We start from the raw sequence: 20,416 nt of genomic DNA on the forward strand, positions 1-20,416 counted from the left end.
TATTTTGTTAAGAATCGGGACATTACTTACACCTGTTTGTGACTATTTGCCTTCAATCCATCCCTTTGTTGTTTAACCCTCTCCTGACCACATACAACAAAATCGTCACATTTGTTACGACACAATATACATTTTTCTTATTCAGATTTAATTTATACATCACAAACTTTGAAGAATGATCTTTGTTTAATCAATAAGAACATAAAAGTTGTTTTGTAGAGAGCTTGTTTGAATTTAAAGAATCAGTTTTTCTGCTGGGTAAGCCTGTCATTTTGGGGAAATACTGAAAATAATCGGCAAGGAAAGAGTTAACTAGATAAGCACGTGACAGCGTTCAGCGTGATGACCACGTGACAATGTTGGCATGATGACCACGTGACAGGGAGATGACCACATGATGAAATCCGAGCCTGTCATCGGAGTGAAATCGAACACGGCCTGTAACAGATCACAGGGCTCAGACCGTAGCCATCGTTATGTTATAGCCTGATACTGAAATCCAAAAGGACTGGCAGTTTGACGTCATTATTTGGTTTTTGCACCGCCGAGTGAGTTGTCGTTTGTAGAGCTCATGGAAACAAGTTATTTCATTGGTTGAACTATTGAATACAACTCACGATTTGTTTTCTTTTGTGGTAAAAGACTGGCATTTTGACGTCATTTTTTGGTCAGTATCAGGCCATAACTTTACGAAGGCCACGGTCAGACACGAACACAGATGTTCCGCCATGTCAATACAAACAGCTTTGTCCAGTTTGTTTTGCTTGCCTTGCGCACTCTGAAAAAAAAAAACAAACAAAAAAAAAACAACATGCTTTTTATGTTTTGGCCAGTGCAGAAAAATCGCTCTTCAAATATGGGCCCGGTTAAATTGACCTGTATCTTGTCAAAAAAAATCTTGGGGCTGATCAAAATTCAAAAATTTGTTTTGGTTTTTCTTCTTTGTTTTGCTTTTAATTGTTTTTAGTTTGTTTTTTGTTTTTTTTTTCACGTCAGGTCAGTAATCGAATGTTGATTTATGTGGGTACCGACGTGCACTTATTTGCAGGTCTGATAACTCAATTCCTTGTGGACTCATTCCTGTAATGGAAATCTTAAAACATGAGGCAAAATATTGTGTATTAAAACAATGTTAAACTAGGCCCGTTTTTCGCTATCCCATTTTTTTACTTTTTACTTGCGCTGATATGACCTAAACGTGTTTCAAGCGCCGTAAAACCCTTAAAAAACAAAGAAATAGTGTAAAATTGAGTGGTTTTTTTTTAATGTTCAAGCAATGATGCCATATAAAGGATAGCAAGCAATTGAGGGGCAGCGTGGCTTAGTCGTACCGAAAGGTACCAAGTTCGATCACTCGCCGCTGCACTACGTGGCCTTAAGCAAGTCACTTCGCTCTAGCTCAAATTCTGGTGTTGCACTGCGGCTGACGCCTGGGTTATTTCAGTCTTCCCTCGGGATAGACCCTAGACACATATTTCCCCTATGGGATGAATAAATGGAATATTTGTTTTTATCCTTTTCACGCTATAGAAACCGGGATAAACTCCGGGCCCATGGGCCAAATGGCCCTGACGCGTGACATATCATTGTGAAGAATCAATACAATATCTCACATTGCAAAAATGGAAATGTTGCTGCTCGAAGCTCGAAGAAAGAAATAAAAATATAAAATTGAATGTAAGCTTCAATTTAATATACGAAAACAGATAGAAGAGATGTTTCGGGCTTCCCCTTTATCAACAAAAACAGGATGAATGAAACACTACATTCATATGTTTTGTTGATAAATGGGAAACCCGAAACGTTCATTTTATCTATTTTAGTGTATTAAATTGAAGCTTACATTCAATTTTACAGTTTAATGTCTGGCAGTGCAAAAAGAACAAAAACGGGTCTTTCCTCTCATTTCAATGTTAAAGTCATTTGCCATCACACCGTTTGGATAAGGTGGGTCACACTTGCGATCCTGGGTGGGATTCCTGGTCTCCCAAAGTGGGTAGGGAGGGACTTGCTGTGTCTTCTATCCCCCTATATCTGTTTTCCAATATTGGGATGAGATTACCAGGTTTTGTCCTGGCCCTGGCTGGAGTCCTTGGCTGGGTGGGGGAAGGGAAACATCAAATATATAGTTATAGATTTGGGAGATTATATTTTTTTCTTTGTAAATCATCTCTTTGTTATGTATTGTTACTTTTAACATATGATTTGTAAATATTTGATTGTATTCCTTTTAGTGGTTACTTGTGCTGGTGTCAGGATAAGACATTAGGTAATCTCAAACTAAGTACACCGATCATGAATTTCCATCAGTTCCCTATTTGAACCATTTCCCATATGTCTTACTATTTCCTCAAGTCCTTTTAATACTCTTCAACAGTCCTAACGTCACTTCCTTCCTAATGACGCATGGTAACTTAGTAACACTGGCTCTAAACTATCGGAACAATGGCGGACGCCGTATGAAATATTTCACCGGCGAACATAAAAGCGTATCCAGAGGGGAAAAAAATTGATCATGTTTTGACTTTTACACATTCTGATCACAAGGCATATGAAAAGTTCTAGCCAGCATAAAATAAAAAGTAATGATTTTCTTTGTTTAGAACCAAGATGGCCGCCGTTGCCGGGCGGCGTGACATCAGACTATTGAATCCAATTGTACATCTTAGAATGTTTTTACTATCCAATTTTCTACCATTGTCATGGCACTGATATGACTCAAATGTGCTGCAAGCGCCAAAAAATCCCCCTTAAAAACAAGCAAAACAAACATTTGTGATCCAAGGGTTCAGGAGTGTGACTCTTATAAAAGGGGACAACACAAACAAAAAACGTTTCGGCCCTTGCCCTTCGTTAGGAGACAAATACTTCTCTTCTTCTTTCTTCTTCTTTCTTCTTCTTCTTCTTTCTTCTTCTTCTTCTTCTTCTTCTTCTTCTTCTTTCTTCTTCTTCTTCTTCTCTTCTTCTTTCTTCTTCTTCTTCTTCTTTTCTTCTTCTTCTTCTTCTTCTTCTTCTCTTCTTCTTTTCTTCTTCTTCTTCTTCTTCTTCTTCTTCTTCTCTTCTCTTCTTCTTCTTCTTCTTCTTCTTCTTCTTCTTCTTCTTCTTCTTCTCTTCTTCTTCTTCTTCTTCTTCTTCTTCTTCTTCTTCTTCTTCTTCTTTCTTCTTCTTCTTCTTCTTCTTCTTCTTCTTCTTCTTCTTCTTCTTCTTCTTCTTCTTCTTCTTCTTCTTCTTCTTCTTCTTCTTCTTCTTCTTCTTCTTCTTCTTCTTCTTCTTCTTCTTCTTCTTCTTCTTCTTCTTCTTCTTCTTCTTCTTCTTCTTCTTCTTCTTCTTCTTCTTCTTCTTCTCTTCTTCTTCTTCTTCTTCTTCTTCTTCTTCTTCTTCTTCTTCTTCTTCTTCTTCTTCTTCTTCTTCTCTTCTTCTTCTTCTTCTTCTTCTTCTTCTTCTTCTTCTTCTTCTTCTTCTTCTTCTTCTTCTTCTTCTTCTTCTTCTTCTTCTTCTTCTTCTCTTCTTCTTCTTCTTCTTCTTCTTCTTCTTCTTCTTCTTCTTCTTCTTCTTCTTCTTCTTCTTCTTCTTCTTCTTCTTCTTCTTCTTTCTTCTTCTTCTTCTTCTTCTTCTTCTTCTTCTTCTTCTTCTTCTTCTTCTTCTTCTTCTTCTTCTTCTTCTTCTTCTTCTTCTTCTTCTTCTTCTTCTTCTTCTTCTTCTTCTTCTTCTTCTCTTCTTCTTCTTCTTCTTCTTCTTCTTCTTCTTCTTCTTCTTCTTCTTCTTCTTCTTCTTCTTCTTCTTCTTCTTCTTCTTCTTCTTCTTCTTCTTCTTCTTCTTCTTCTTCTTCTTCTTCTTCTTCTTCTTCTTCTTCTTCTCTTCTTCTTCTTCTTCTTCTTCTTTCTTCTTCTTCTTCTTCTTCTTCTTCTTCTTCTTCTTCTTCTTCTTCTTCTTCTTCTTCTTCTTCTTTCTTCTCTTCTTCTTCTTCTTCTTCTTCTTCTTCTTCTTCTTCTTCTTCTTCTTCTTCTTCTTCTTCTTCTTCTTCTTCTTCTTCTTCTTCTTCTTCTTCTTCTTCTTCTCTTCTTCTTCTTTCTTCTTCTTCTTCTTTCTTCTCTTCTTCTTTCTTCTTCTTCTTCTTCTTCTTCTTCTTCTTCTTCTCTTCTTCTTCTTCTTCTTCTTTCTCTTCTTCTTCTTCTTCTTCTTCTTCTTCTTCTTTCTTTCTTCTTCTTCTTCTTCTTCTTCTTCTTCTTCTCCCGCATTTTGCAGGGTTGCCATAATGAATGCCACAACTCCATGCATCTCCGTTCATAGCACCATCTTCCTCCAGGCCCAGTTCTTTCATATCGTCCTTGACCCTATCCATCCATCCAAGCCTTTGAGCGTCCCTTCTTTCTCTTTCCCGCTAATTATATATCCCATTATTTCCTTCCCACGTACTCCCTCTCTCGTCTATTAACATGTCCGAACCATTTCATTCTATCTTCTCTCATCTTTATTGATACATTCTTCGGAGACAAACAACAAGATATGGTTTTTAAAAATCACTTGTTTCCTGACAAAGGCCAAGGGCCGAAACGTTGTTGTTTTTTGTGTGTTCTGCCCTTTTATATGAGTCATATTTACTCACTTTATTGTTCTCCCCCCCTCCCCCTTCCCTCCCCCCACCCCATGCTCTCCACTGTAAAGTCGAATGTGGAGTGTGTAACACATCACAGGGGTCAAGGACAGGTGTGTGTTGTGAGATGTGTGTTGATTGTCTATGTTGACACAATTATGTTAGTTGATGTGTTGTATTCGTTGGTGAATGGGAGTATGGATTATCGATGATAGTTATAGGATGTCATTTTATGGTTTATAGGATAATGAATATGGATTGGATGCCACGATAGCTCAGTTGATAGAGCACTCGCGTCATACGCAAGGACACCGAGAAGTCGAGATTTTTTTTTTCTTGCCTCCCACCCCCTGTTCATCTAGTACTGATTGAGTAGATAGATATGTTCGATCTGGTGGAAAGTACTTTGCGACAGACTAGCGTCCTGTCAAAAAGGTGGAAAGCAATTGCTATTGTCCGTTTCAAGCTATAAAGACCGGGATAGATTCCGGCTCCACGGGCCCTCATGATCCGTAGGATGCAGTTTGGATCGATGTCTACTTTTATACAGGTCTGTTTACCCGAAATCTTTGTTTTAACCATTATCATTTTTTATGCTCGTTGGTCTAGTGTTATGACACTCACCTTCGGATCGGAAGGTCCTGGGTTCGAGACCCGAGCGGCGCATAGCTGAGTACTTGGAAAAGGCTCTTTACTCACATTCTCACATCGTACTCAGGTGTAAAATAAGTACCTGGCCGTTAACAGCGTTGTCTCTGTCGGAAAAGAAAATGTAATATAGTCTAAATGAATGCATTATGTCTCGTACTACATGTTAAATGTTACTGTTGACTTGGGGCCCCTTGTAAAACGGTTTGAGCACGTTTATTGGAAAATGCTCTGCATAAAAGCTCAGGTCATTTTTGTATTTCTCCCATTCTGTGGTCAGGCTCATTTTTTAAAGGATGTTTTTTTTGATCTTTGCTAATTTTGTCCATTACTGTTTTATACATTTTTTTTCTTATCTTTATAGTTGTTACTGTACTAGTACGGCTATGTGGTGTAGTGGTATGACACTCGCTTTCGGATCCGGAGGTCCTGGGTTCGAGCCTCGCTCGGCGCATAGTTGAGTCCTTGGAAAATGACTCTTTACTCACATTCTCTCACCGTTCTCGGGTGTAAAATGAGTACCTGGCCGTTAACAGCGAAGGTCCCTGTCGGGAAAAAAAAATTGTATTATCGCCTGATAGGCGTCATGTTTCGTTCTTTATCTTTTGTGTTGTTGTTTGTCAGGGACCCTTTGTAAAGCGTTTTGGGCACGTTTAATGGATATTGCGCTATATGAAAGCTCCACATTTTTAGTTACTTTACAAAGATGTGATGTTTTGTTTTGTTTTGTTTTGTTTATTTACAGGAGATGTGAAGGAAGGAAAACCATTGGCGGTCAGCTGATTGCGATATGACGTAAGCAGCAGATTGGAACTTGTCATAGGTCTGTTGTTGTTGTTGTCATCGTCGTTGTCGTCAACTCCGTTGTTATCGTTGTCGTTATCGTTGTTGTTATTGTTGTTATCGGTCTTATCGTTGTCGTTGTTATCGTTGTTATCGTTGTTGGGAAAACGTCATTGAAGACGACAGTGTCAATGACCATGTCCTACTCATTCTACACCTGAGTACGGTGAGATAATATGATCAGAGAACCTTTTCCAAGGACTCAATTATGCGCCGAGCGAGGCTCGAACCCAGGACATTCCGATCCAGAAACGAGTGTCATACCACAAGACCACATAGCCTCAGGAAAGTGACGAATTCCGCACAGTTGGGAAGAGGAGGGTTAGGGAATTTTGTTCCGAGGCCTGCCTTCACGAAAATCTAAAATTTCGCAACTTTTAGGGGATCAAACTAGTCGTCAATATAGATAGCTCGAATTTGACGTCACTCAGGTCTTTGGGGTTTTTTTTCTTTCCATCCATGTTTATGAGTTCTTCTCACTAAACTGTATTAACCAGACTATAAACGTTTAAGGTTGCATAATATATAGTTTCGTGTGTTGGCCCGTTATACTTCCGGATGGCAATGTTGTGAGCTCCTTAGCCAAGTGCTATCGTGAACACAGATCTGCCTAGTACTATGAACATTTCGTAGAAATACGAATTTTTTGGCTCTCGCTATAGGGAATGAGATTAGCGGAAGAGTAGCGTCCCTTGATTGGACGTCACCGGCGGAAAAGTTATTAGAAAGAGAACGTCATTTTGGTTGTGCGCATGCGTCTCTCGTCCTCGCTTCCGGTGAAAGCGGCATGAGACACTTCACCGAAAGCGAGGACGAGAGAGACGCATGCGCAAAACCAAATTGACGTTCTCTATGTAAGATGACGTCCAATCAAGGGATGCTACTCTTCCGCTAATCTCATTCCCTATAGAAATGTATTCGCCTCTTTGCTCAATAAATCTTGTTGAAAAATAACGTTTAGTTCCTCACAACCTATATTCAGGATCTAGAGGTATTTTTGTATCTTGCTAAGGAAAAATCATTTATTTCTAATGCTAATTAAAGTGTATTTTCTTTTTTTTTTCCTTGGGAAACTACGACTTTCTTTAAATTTCAAGTTGGCACTTTGTTGACGTAAAAAAATCAACAATTTACCACCACAAGTAATAAATAACACTTCAAAATCCTTAAAACGATGTCATTTGGCATCAACTTTCATGTTCAATAAGTTTGAATGACTTAGAAAAATGCTCATCAGGATTCTGAAAGTGGAGACAACATTTCGTTAGTCTACGATTCTTTCGTAATACGAGGCAGGTCTGTGTGGGTGGGCAAGTTCACCGCCAATCTGGGGTGTGTGTGTGTGTGTGTGTGTGTGGGTGGGTGCGTGTGTGTGTGCGTGGGCAAGTTCACCGCCAATCTGTGTGTGTGTGTGTGTGTGGGTGGGTGTGTGTGGGTGCGTGTGTGTGCGCATGCGTGGGCAAGTTCACCGCCAATCTGTGTGTGTGTGGGTGTGTGTGGGTGTGTGTGGGTGTGTGTGTGTGTATGTGCGTGGGCAAGTTCACCGGCAATGTGTATATGTGTGTGTGCGTGCGTGTGTGTGTGTGTGCGTGTGCGTGTGTGTTCGTGGGCAAGTTCACCGTCAATGTGTATGTGTGTGCGTGTGTGTGTGCGTGCGTGTGTGCGTGTGTGTGTGTGTGTGTGTGTGTGTGTGTGTGGTGTGCGTGTGTGTGTGTGTGTGCGCGTGGGCAAGTTCACCGTCAATGTGTATGTGTGTGTGCGTGCGTGTGTGTGTGTGCGGGTGTGTGTGTGTGTGTGTGTGTGTGGTGTGCGTGTGTGTGTGTGTGCGCGTGGGCAAGTTCACCGCAAATGTGGGGAGTTTGCCCGATGCTTGTTTTGTTTCCACATAATAATTCGTGATGAAAGTCTCTCTTCGCAAGCCAAGGAGTTTGAAGACGAATGTGATGTCATATTCAAACCACTTTGGTAACAGTTTGATTGTATTTGAAGATTCTTGGAGTTCTGGTTGAAAATAGGATTTTGAGATATTGACACAGAATTTTTTTTTCTCTATTTTTTCTTATCAAATGAAATAATGATTTAAAAATAACCAAAGAAATTTTTTAAAAAGAAAAAAAAACAAATAAAATCAACCGACGATCTTTGGAAACCAGTGACGTCTTTAAATTTATTTTTGGTTCATTTATAGGGAATGAGATTAGCGGAAGAGTAGCGTCCCTTGATTGGACGTCACCGGCGGAAAAGTTATTAGAAAGAGAACGTCATTTTGGTTGTGCGCATGCGTCTCTCGTCCTCGCTTCCGGTGAAAGCGGCATGAGACACATCACCAAAAGCGAGGACAGAGAAGACGCATGCGCAAAACCAAATTGACGTTCTCTATGTAAGATGACGTCCAATCAAGGGATGCTACTCTTCCGCTAATCTCATTCCCTATAGAAATGTATTCGCCTCTTTGCTCAATAAATCTTGTTGAAAAATAACGTTTAGTTCCTCACAACCTATATTCAGGATCTAGAGGTATTTGTGTATCTTGCTAAGGAAAAATCATTTATTTCTAATGCTAATTAAAGTGTATTTTCTTTTTTTTTCCTTGGGAAACTACGACTTTCTTTAAATTTCAAGTTGGCACTTTGTTGACGTAAAAAAATCAACAATTTACCACCACAAGTAATACATAACACTTCAAAATCCTTAAAACGATGTCATTTGGCATCAACTTTCATGTTCAATAAGTTTGAATGACTTAGAAAAATGCTCATCAGGATTCTGAAAGTGGAGACAACATTTCGTTAGTCTACGATTCTTTCGTAATACGAGGCAGGTCTGTGTGGGTGGGCAAGTTCACCGCCAATCTGTGTGTGTGTGTGTGTGTGTGGGTGGGTGGGTGCGTGTGTGGGTGGGTGGGTGGGTGGGCAAGTTCACCGCCAATCTGTGTGTGTGTGGGTGGTGTGGGTGGGTGTGTGTGTCGTGGGCAAGTTCACCGTCAATGTGTATGTGTGTGTGTGTGTGTGGGTGGGTGGTGCGTGTGTGTGTGCGTGGGCAAGTTCACCGCCAATCTGTGTGTGTGTGTGTGTGTGGGTGGGTGGGTGCGTGTGTGTGTGCGTGGGCAAGTTCACCGCAAATCTCTGTGTGTGTGTGTGTGTGTGTGTGGATGGGTGTGTGTGAGTGCGTGTGTGTGGGTGCGTGTGTGTGTGTGGGTGGGTGTGTGTGGGTGCGTGTGTGTGCGTGGGCAAGTTCACCGCAAATCTGTGTGTGTGTGGTGTGAGTGGGTGTGTGTGGGCATTGTGTGGTGTGTGTGTGTGTATGTGCGTGGCAAGTTCACCGCCAATCTGTGGGTGTGTGTGTGTGGGTGTGAGTGGGTGTGTGTGGTATGTGTGGGTGTGTGTGTGTATGTGCGTGGGCAAGTTCACCGCCAATCTGTGGGTGTGTGTGTGTGTATGTGTGTGGGTGGGTGGGCGTGGGTGCGTGTGTGGGTGCGTGTGTGTGTGTGGTGTGTGTGTGTGTGTGTGTGTGTGTGCGTGGGCAGTTCACCGCCAATGTGTATGTGTGTGCGTGTGTGTGCGTGCGTGTGGTGTGTGTCGTGTGTGTGTGTGTGTGTGCGTGTGTGTGTGGTGGCGTGTGTGTGTGTGTGCGCGTGGGCAAGTTCACCGCAAATGTGGGAGTTGCCCGATGCTTGTTTTGTTTCCACATAATAATTCGTGATGAAAGTCTCTCTTCGCAAGCCAAGGAGTTTGAAGACGAATGTGATGTCATATTCAAACCACTTTGGTAACAGTTTGATTGTATTTGAAGATTCTTGGAGTTCTGGTTGAAAATAGGATTTTGAGATATTGACACAGAATTTTTTTTTCTCTATTTTTTCTTATCAAATGAAATAATAATTTTAAAAATAACCAAAGAAATTTTTTAAAAAGAAAAAAAAAACAAATAAAATCAACCGACGATCTTTGGAAACCAGTGACGTCTTTAAATTTATTTTTGGTTCATTTATAGGAATGAGATTAGCGGAAGAGTAGCGTCCCTTGATTGGACGTCACCGGCGGAAAAGTTATTAGAAAGAGAACGTCATTTTGGTTGTGCGCATGCGTCTCTCGTCCTCGCTTCCGGTGAAAGCGGCATGAGACACATCACCAAAAGCGAGGACGAGAGAGACGCATGCGCAAAACCAAATTGACGTTCTCTATGTAAGATGACGTCCAATCAAGGATGCTACTCTTCCGCTAATCTCATTCCCTATAGAAATGTATTCGCCTCTTTGCTCAATAAATCTTGTTGAAAAATAACGTTTAGTTCCTCACAACCTATATTCAGGATCTAGAGGTATTTGTGTATCTTGCTAAGGAAAAATCATTTATTTCTAATGCTAATTAAAGTGTATTTTCTTTTTTTTCCTTGGGAAACTACGACTTTCTTTAAATTTCAAGTTGGCACTTTGTTGACGTAAAAAAATCAACAATTTACCACCACAAGTAATACATAACACTTCAAAATCCTTAAAACGATGTCATTTGGCATCAACTTTCATGTTCAATAAGTTTGAATGACTTAGAAAAATGCTCATCAGGATTCTGAAAGTGGAGACAACATTTCGTTAGTCTACGATTCTTTCGTAATAACGAGGCAGGTCTGTGTGGGTGGGCAAGTTCACCGCCAATCTGTGTGTGTGTGTGTGTGTGTGGGTGGTGGGTGCGTGTGTGGGTGGGTGGGTGCGTGGGCAAGTTCACCGCCAATCTGTGTGTGTGTGGGTGTGTGTGGGTGGGTGTGTGTGCGTGGGCAAGTTCACCGTCAATGTGTATGTGTGTGTGTGTGTGGGTGGGTGGTGCGTGTGTGTGTGCGTGGGCAAGTTCACCGCCAATCTGTGTGTGTGTGTGTGTGTGTGGGTGGGTGGGTGCGTGTGTGTGTGCGTGGGCAAGTTCACCGCAAATCTCTGTGTGTGTGTGTGTGTGTGGATGGGTGTGTGTGAGTGCGTGTGTGTGGGTGCGTGTGTGTGTGGGTGGGTGTGTGTGGGTGCGTGTGTGTGCGTGGGCAAGTTCACCGCAAATCTGTGTGTGTGTGGGTGTGAGTGGGTGTGTGTGGGCATGTGTGGGTGTGTGTGTGTATGTGCGTGGGCAAGTTCACCGCCAATCTGTGGGTGTGTGTGTGGGTGTGAGTGGGTGTGTGTGGGTATGTGTGGGTGTGTGTGTGTATGTGCGTGGGCAAGTTCACCGCCAATCTGTGGGTGTGTGTGTGTGTATGTGTGGGTGGGTGGGCGTGGGTGCGTGTGTGGGTGCGTGTGTGTGTGTGCGTGTGTGTGTGTGTGTGTGTGTGTGCGTGGGCAAGTTCACCGCCAATGTGTATGTGTGTGCGTGTGTGTGCGTGCGTGTGTGTATGTGCGTGTGTGTGTGTGTGTGTGCGTGCGTGTGTGGTGTACGTGTGTGTGTGTGTGCGCGTGGGCAAGTTCACCGCAAATGTGGGGAGTTTGCCCGATGCTTGTTTTGTTTCCACATAATAATTCGTGATGAAAGTCTCTCTTCGCAAGCCAAGGAGTTTGAAGACGAATGTGATGTCATATTCAAACCACTTTGGTAACAGTTTGATTGTATTTGAAGATTCTTGGAGTTCTGGTTGAAAATAGGATTTTGAGATATTGACACAGAATTTTTTTTTTCTCTATTTTTTCTTATCAAATGAAATAATAATTTTAAAAATAACCAAAGAAATTTTTTAAAAAGAAAAAAAAACAAATAAAATCAACCGACGATCTTTGGAAACCAGTGACGTCTTTAAATTTATTTTTGGTTTATTTATAGGGAATGAGATTAGCGGAAGAGTAGCGTCCCTTGATTGGACGTCACCGGCGGAAAAGTTATTAGAAAGAGAACGTCATTTTGGTTGTGCGCATGCGTCTCTCGTCCTCGCTTCCGGTGAAAGCGGCATGAGACACTTCACCGAAAGCGAGGACGAGAGAGACGCATGCGCAAAACCAAATTGACGTTCTCTATGTAAGATGACGTCCAATCAAGGGATGCTACTCTTCCGCTAATCTCATTCCCTATAGAACTGTATTCGCCTCTTTGCTCAATAAATCTTGTTGAAAAATAACGTTTAGTTCCTTACAACCTATATTCAGGATCTAGAGGTATTTTTGTATCTTGCTAAGGAAAAATCATTTATTTCTAATGCTAATTAAAGTGTATTTTCTTTTTTTTTCCTTGGGGAAACTACGACTTTCTTTAAATTTCAAGTCGGCACTTTGTTGACGTAAAAAAATCAACAATTTACCACCACAAGTAATACATAACACTTCAAAATCCTTAAAACGATGTCATTTGGCATCAACTTTCATGTTCAATAAGTTTGAATGACTTAGAAAAATGCTCATCCAGTTCTGAAATTGGAGACAACATTTCGTTAGTCTACGATTCTTTCGTAATACGAGGCAGGTCTGTGTGGGTGGGCAAGTTCACCGCCAATCTGTGTGTGTGTGGGTGTGTGTGTGTGTGTGTGTGGATGGGTGTGTGTGGGTGCGTGTGTGTGGGTGCGTGTGTGTGTGTGGGTGGGTGTGTGTGGGTGCGTGTGTGTGCGTGGGCAAGTTCACCGCAAATCTGTGTGTGTGTGGGTGTGAGTGGGTGTGTGTGGGTATGTGTGGGTGTGTGTGTGTGTATGTGCGTGGGCAAGTTCACCGCCAATCTGTGTGTGTGTGGGTGTGGGTGGGTGTGTGTGGGTGTGTGTGGTGTGTGTGTGTGTGTGTATGTGCGTGGGCAAGTTCACCGCCAATGTGTATATGTGTGTGTGCGTGCGTGTGTGTGTGTGTGCGTGTGCGTGTGTGTTCGTGGGCAAGTTCACCGTCAATGTGTATGTGTGTGCGTGTGTGTGTGCGTGCGTGTGTGCGTGTGTGTGGTGTGCGTGTGTGTGTGTGTGTGCGCGTGGGCAAGTTCACTGCAAATGTGGGGAGTTTGCCCGATGCTTGTTTTGTTTCCACATAATAATTCGTGATGAAAGTCTCTCTTCGCAAGCCAAGGAGTTTGAAGACGAATGTGATGTCATATTCAAACCACTTTGGTAACAGTTTGATTGTATTTGAAGATTGTTGGAGTTCTGGTTGAAAATAGGATTTTGAGATATTGACACAGAATTTTTTTTTCTCTCTATTTTTCTTATCAAATGAAATAATAATTTTAAAAATAACCAAAGAAATTTTTTAAAAAGAAAAAAAACAAAAACAAAATCAACCGACAATCTTTGGAAACCAATGACGTCTTTAAATTTATTTTTGGTTCATTTATAGGGAATGAGATTAGCGGAAGAGTAGCGTCCCTTGATTGCACGTCAGCCATAGTCTGTGACGTCACCGGCGGAAAAAGTCATTAGAGAGAGAACGTCATGTTGGTTGTGCTCGTGCGGCTCTCGTCCTCGCTTCCGGTGAAAGCGGCTTGAGACACTTCAAAACCAAATTGACGTTCTCTCTGTAAGGTGACGTCCAATCAAGGGACGCTACTCTTCCGCTAATCTCATTCCCTATTCCTAAATGGATGCTTGATAATTTTTTATACAAATACATCGTTTAATATCTATATGTTTCAAAATGATTGTTATTCATCTAATACCTTTGTATAAACCTGGGACGGGGGGGGGGGGTGAAGAAGTGGCTGAATGGTCAAAGCATTGCACTGTGATCCGGAAGGTCACGGGTTCGAGCCCCGCTTCAGCCACAGTCGGGGTTTTTTTTCCTTGGGCAAGATTATTAACTCCCTATTTGCTCACTTTGGATTACATGGGTGATTCCTGTTGACATCAGACAGACATCCTGTTTGATGGATTGTCTATATTCCTACGTGGACTGCCCGGGTGACGGTATCTTATGATGTCATGGCGGAAGGGGTTTAACAAAATAATAAATACGCATATAATAATATATGTATAAATACACTTAAAACCACCCCCCCCCCCCATTCCTTCTACCACCACAACCACCATCAGACACCTCACCCAACCCCCCCCCCCCCATCCCTTCTACCACACAACCACCATCAGACACCTCACCCAACCCCCCCCCCATCCTTCTACCACCACAACACCATCAGACACCTCACCCAACCCCCCCCCCCCCCCCATCCCTTCTACCACCACAACCACCATCAGACACCTCACCCAACCCCCCCCCCCATCCCTTCTACCACCACAACCACCATCAGACACCTCACCCAACCCCCCCCCCCCATCCCTTCTACCACCACAACCATCAGACACCTCACCAACCCCCCCCCCATCCCTTCTACCACCACAACCACCATCAGACCCCTCACCCAACCCCCCCCCCCCCCCATCCCTTCTACCACCACAACCACCATCAGACCCCTCACCAACCCCCACCCCATCCTTCTACCACCACAACCACCATCAGACCCTCCCCACCACCCCCCCCCATCCCTTCTACCCCCACAACCACCATCAGACACCTCACCCAACCCCCCCCCCCCCCACCCTCCTCTGTGTATTGGATACCTTAAAGAATATCACCTTTGTTGATTTCTCTATCTATTCGCAGGTATTCAGACTATGTAAACAAGACGAGGACATTTGTGTGGTTTACATCACTTCCGGGGCCATTGTATTGTAAACAAAACCCCGATGTGAACGTTGCTACCCAACCAACATTTCTTGGAAATCACGAGAGACACAACACCTTTTAACCGCCGTTTTTAACTGTAAATATATACCTGGGATTTTTTTTTTTTAAGCGTATGTGTACATGCGATGAAAACGTGTAGCCGAAACAGTTGTTGTTTTTCTTGACATTTTCTGGTGTGTCAACGGACCTTCTAACATCCTGTGATTAAAAATATTTTAATCTGTGCCATGTTTTCGCTCTGGACCAAGTTTTGTACACTGTTATAGATGGGACAAAACTGACGTCATTCAGCTCTTTGTTATTGTTTTTGGATAGCTATTTTAACTATTAATTCTCACTAAATTATATCAAGCAGAATATAGACGCTCAACGTTACACATAGGTTTTGCGTTTTAGTACGTCATATCCGGTTGGTGGATGTTTTGAATATTTACCTAATCGCTTAACACCTATAAAAATAGAACGAAGACAATACTCAAAGCTTCGTGAGTTATCGCAACCTGAAGCTCTTGTTGTTTTTACATCTGCTCTATCAACTCTTCTAAGGCGTCACTATGGATCTCAAACTCTTCACGCAGGCAATGTTCATGGGTGGACCGGAAACGCCCAATGCCTCATTTGCATACAACTACTCTAGAATGACGACGCTGTACATCGAAACGGGTCCCAAAATCAACAACAGCAACATCCTCAACAACAACAACAACAACAGTAGTAATATTATATCGTCAATCCACGCCGACGGCGACGACAACACCTTCCATGACTACACCACTCAGCCATCTTCCAACAACGGAAGTCACATCCTCGCCCCTGTCTGGTTCCCTCTGTGGCAACAAGCGATCTTCTACACGTTCTTCATCATCATCTTCATCGTCGCCGCTGGAGGAAACATCATCGTCATCTGGATTGTTCTCGCCCATAAGCGCATGCGCACCGTGACGAACTACTTTCTGGTCAATTTAGCCGTAGCCGATGTGTTCATCGCCGTGTTCAACGTGCTGTTTCACTTCACAGTCAACCTCTACCAGACCTGGTTCTTCGGCCTGGGATACTGCAAGTTCTCGTACTTTCTCGCCACCTGCGCTATCTCAGTGTCCGTCCTCACGTTCATGGCCATCGCTGTCGATAGGTAAGTACCAAGATTTGTTGCAGGCCGTAGAATACACTAGATAGAAGGAATGGAATCCCGTCATTAATTAGTAACTCCATTGCTGGGTAGGGTCTTTGACCTCCCAGGGTCAATTTATGTTCTCTCTCCTCGCAGTCTTTGAAGTTGTCAGTTTATGTGGTTGGACAAAAATGAGAAATTTATAAATGGAAAATTGTCTTACGACACGGCAATATGTGTTTTCTTTACTGTTATCGCCTCTCTCTCTCTCTCTCTCTCTCTCTCTCTTTCTCTCTCTTTCTCTCTTTCTCTCTCTCTTTCTCTCTCTCTCTCCTCTCTCTCTCTCTCTCTCTCTCTTTCTCTCTCTCACACACACACAAACACACACTCACACTTTCTCTAACTCTCTCTTTCTCTCTCTATCTTTATTTCTCTCCTCACTCCTTCTCTCTCTATATTTATCTCCCCTCTTTCTCTTTTTGTCTCTCTTTCCCTCTCTCTCTCTCTCTCTCTCTCTCTCTCTCTCTCTCTCTCTCTCTCTCTAAAAATATATATTCACGCATATATCTTGTACCATATTCCCCCCCCCCCATCCACTCCCAGATAATTCATATCCCTTTAGTTATGAACCCACCCAATACAATCAACTTGGTGTCCAACCAACCACAACTCTCTCCCTCGCCATTGACCTAATTACGTCATAGCTACTTTGTCAAGGAAAGACAACTCCATTGTTTACGCACACTGAATAAATAAAGGGAAATAAGCAGGAAAGAACTGCAAAACGATTTTTGCCTTGTGAATGAAAATGATTGTGGGTAATCCTGCTATCGAGGTGTATAACGCATCGCCTCTACACACTATTACATCGGGGTGAATTAGACACGGATACTGACCCTATAGCTCAGTTGGTAGAGCACTCGTTTCACACACAAATGGACTGAAATGTTCAAGGTTACACCGAGTTTTGTGTGTTGGTCAGTTATACTTCCTGATGGCAATATTGTGAGCTTCTTGGCCAAGCGCATACTATCTATATAAAAATTTGGCCAGAAAACTCGTCCTTCAAATTATATGGATCGGTTAAAATGACCGTCATCCTGGCACCAAAAAAAAAAAAATAATAATAACCTAGTAAGTCTCAGGATTGATAGGTTTCGCCAAGAAAAAGGAAAATTGTCCTTCAGAGCCATTAGGCCCATGAAGCCGGAGTTTATCCTGGTTTCTATAGCGTGAAACGGACAATAACAATTGCTTGCTATCCTTTGGATAGGACGCTAGTCTATCGCAAAGTACTTTCCGCCAAATCTAATCGACTCATCTACCCATTCACTGCTGGGTGGACAGGGGTTGGGGGGGGGGGGGAGGGGGCGTCAGAAAAAAAACCTGGACTGCACCCGGGATCGATCTCGGTCCCTTTGTGTGTGAAGCGAGTGCTCGACCAACTGAGCTATCGGGACCCCCGTTTTGCCAAGTGCGCTTCATCGGTTGGGTCTTTCTACCTGTCCAACATGTACCCGCTGTGGGCAAGAACCTGAGACGGCAGAGCATCTAGTCGAACGGTGTGTTGTGACGATGCTACCCGGCAGGTTTGCGACCGTGCACGAATGCGGACCGGACTTTGCTGATTGGGTCGATCGTCATAACATAGTAGTGTGAAAACCATAAGAGGCTGCTGCTAATTGGGTCGATCGTCATAACATAGTAGTGTGAAAACCATAAGAGGCTGCTGCTGATTGGGTCCATCGTCATAACATAATAGTGTGAAAACCATAAGAGGCTGCTGCGATTGGGTCGATCGTCATAACATAGTAGTGTGAAAACCATAAGAGGCTGCTGCTGATTGGGTCGATCGTCATAACATAATAGTGTGAAAACCATAAGAGGCTGCTGCTGATTGGGTCGATCGTCATAACATAATAGTGTGAAAACCATAAGAGGCTGCTGCTGATTGGGTCGATCGTCATAACATAGTAGTGTGAAAAACCATAAGAGGCTGCTGCTGATTGGGTCGATCGTCATAACATAGTAGTGTGAGAACCATGAGAGGCTGCTGCTGATTGGGTCGATCGTCATAACATTGTAGTGTGAAAACCATAAGAGGCTGCTGCTGATTGGGTCGATCGTCATAACATAGTAGTGTGAGAACCATAAGAGGCTGCTGCTGATTGGGTCGATCGTCATAACATTGTAGTGTGAGAACCATGAGAGGCTGCTGCTGATTGGGTCGATCGTCATAACATTGTAGTGTGAGAACCATAAGAGGCTGCTGCTGATTGGGTCGATCGTCATAACATAGTAGTGTGAAAATCATAAGAGGCTGCTGCTGATTGGGTCGATCGTCATAACATAGTAGTGTGAGAACCATGAGAGGCTGCTGCTGATTGGGTCGATCGTCATAACATTGTAGTGTGAAAACCATAAGAGGCTGCTGCTGATTGGGTCGATCGTCATAACATAGTAGTGTGAGAACCATAAGAGGCTGCTGCTGATTGGGTCGATCGTCATAACATAATAGTGTGAAAACCATAAGAGGCTGCTGCTGATTGGGTCGATCGTCATAACATAGTAGTGTGAAAACCATAAGAGGCTGCTGCTGATTGGGTCGATCGTCATAACATAGTAGTGTGAGAACCATAAGAGGCTGCTGCTGATTGGGTCGATCGTCATAACATTGTAGTGTGAAAACCATAAGAGGCTGCTGCTGATTGGGTCGATCGTCATAACATAATAGTGTGAAAACCATAAGAGGCTGCTGCTGATTGGGTCGATCGTCATAACATAATAGTGTGAAAACCATAAGAGGCTGCTGCTGATTGGGTCGATCGTCATAACATAGTAGTGTGAAAACCATAAGAGGCTGCTGCTGATTGGGTCGATCGTCATAACATAGTAGTGTGAAAACCATAAGAGGCTGCTGCTGATTGGGTCGATCGTCATAACATAGTAGTGTGAAAATCATAAGAGGCTGCTGCTGATTGGGTCGATCGTCATAACATAATAGTGTGAAAACCATAAGAGGCTGCTGCTGATTGGGTCGATCGTCATAACATAGTAGTGTGAAAACCATAAGAGGCTGCTGCTGATTGGGTCGATCGTCATAACATAATAGTGTGAAAACCATAAGAGGCTGCTGCTGATTGGATCGATCGTCATAACATAGTAGTGTGAAAACCATGAGAGGCTGCTGCTGATTGGGTCGATCGTCATAACATAGTAGTGTGAAAACCATAAGAGGCTGCTGCTGATTGGGTCGATCGTCATAACATAGTAGTGTGAGAACCATGAGAGGCTGCTGCTGATTGGGTCGATCGTCATAACATAGTAGTGTGAAAACCATGAGAGGCTGCTGCTGATTGGGTCGATCGTCATAACATAGTAGTGTGAGAACCATGAGAGGCTGCTGCTGATTGGGTCGATCGTCATAACATAGTAGTGTGAAACCATGAGAGGCTGCTGCTGATTGGGTCGATCGTCATAACATAGTAGTGTGAGAACCATAAGAGGCTGCTGCTGATTGGGTCGATCGTCATAACATAATAGTGTGAAAACCATGAGAGGCTGCTGCTGATTGGGTCGATCGTCATAAAAATAGTAGTGTGAGAACCATAAGAGGCTGCTGCTGATTGGGTCGATCGTCATAACATAATAGTGTGAAAACCATGAGAGGCTGCTGCTGATTGGGTCGATCGTCATAACATAGTAGTGTGAGAACCATAAGAGGCTGCTGCTGATTGGGTCGATCGTCATAACATAGTAGTGTGAAAACCATGAGAGGCTGCTGCTGATTGGGTCGATCACATCACACTTTACCTAAGCTGCTCTGATTCTCTCTCTACATTTATGTGCATAACTCTCACTTGGTCATCTCTCATAATTATTCCCTCGCTGCTCTGATTGTCGTCGTCATACTTTTGCCATCTCTGCTGATTGTCGATCGTCATACTCATTCGTCCTACTCTCTCTTTCTCGTCTAAACAATATATTAACAGAATATATCTTGTACCATAACATACCCGCACCCCCCATACACTCCAGATTAATTCATATACCTATAGTGTGAAACCACCCATTTGTCAATCAACTTGTAGTGTAAACCATCAAAGCTGCTCTGTCGTCGCCATATGTGACCTAATACGTCTATTAGGTCTTTATCAAGGAAAGACAAGATGCTGCTGTTTCGCACCGTAATAAATAGTAGTGGAAACTAAGAGGAAAGACTGCAAAACGATTTGGCTTGTGAATGAAAATGATTTGGAATAAGCCTGCTTCGATGGGTACGCATCGTCTAACATATTATCGGGTGAAAACACATACTGACGCCTATAGCTGCAGTTGGTAGAGCAACTAGTTTCGAACACAAAATGGCTGAAATGTTCAAGGTTAACCGAGTGCTTGTGATTGGGTCGATCGTATAACTTGCCTGATGTGCATATTGGTCGAGCTTCTATGGCCAAGGCGCTGATTACTATCTATAAATAATATTTGGAACCAAAAAGCTGTCTGCTTTCGATTCATATGATGTAGTTAAAATGACGCTCATTGGCACTCATAAAAAAATAATTAAAACCAGTAAGCTGCGCGATTGAGGTTCGCATGTAAAAAGGGG

General features: G+C 42.8%; 1 protein-coding gene across 2 annotated transcripts in view; it reads left to right on the plus strand.

Annotated features, from left to right (window-relative positions):
• The window catches only part of LOC144972255 (substance-K receptor-like), a gene marked incomplete at its 3' end in the record, with an annotated part of 252,558 nt that overhangs the window by 178,531 nt on the left and 53,611 nt on the right, over positions 1–20,416 (plus strand). For both annotated transcript variants that reach the window (XM_078913301.1, XM_078913302.1), the window contains 2 exon segments: positions 5,988–6,065; positions 14,613–15,828. In XM_078913301.1, coding sequence (XP_078769427.1) covers positions 15,251–15,828 — 578 coding nt within the window.

Source organism: Berghia stephanieae, chromosome 5 (genome assembly GCF_034508935.2).
Source record: "Berghia stephanieae isolate SIO BIC M18660-M18661 chromosome 5, UCSD_Bste_1.3, whole genome shotgun sequence".
In the NCBI taxonomy this organism is placed as follows: Eukaryota; Metazoa; Mollusca; class Gastropoda; order Nudibranchia; family Aeolidiidae; genus Berghia; species Berghia stephanieae.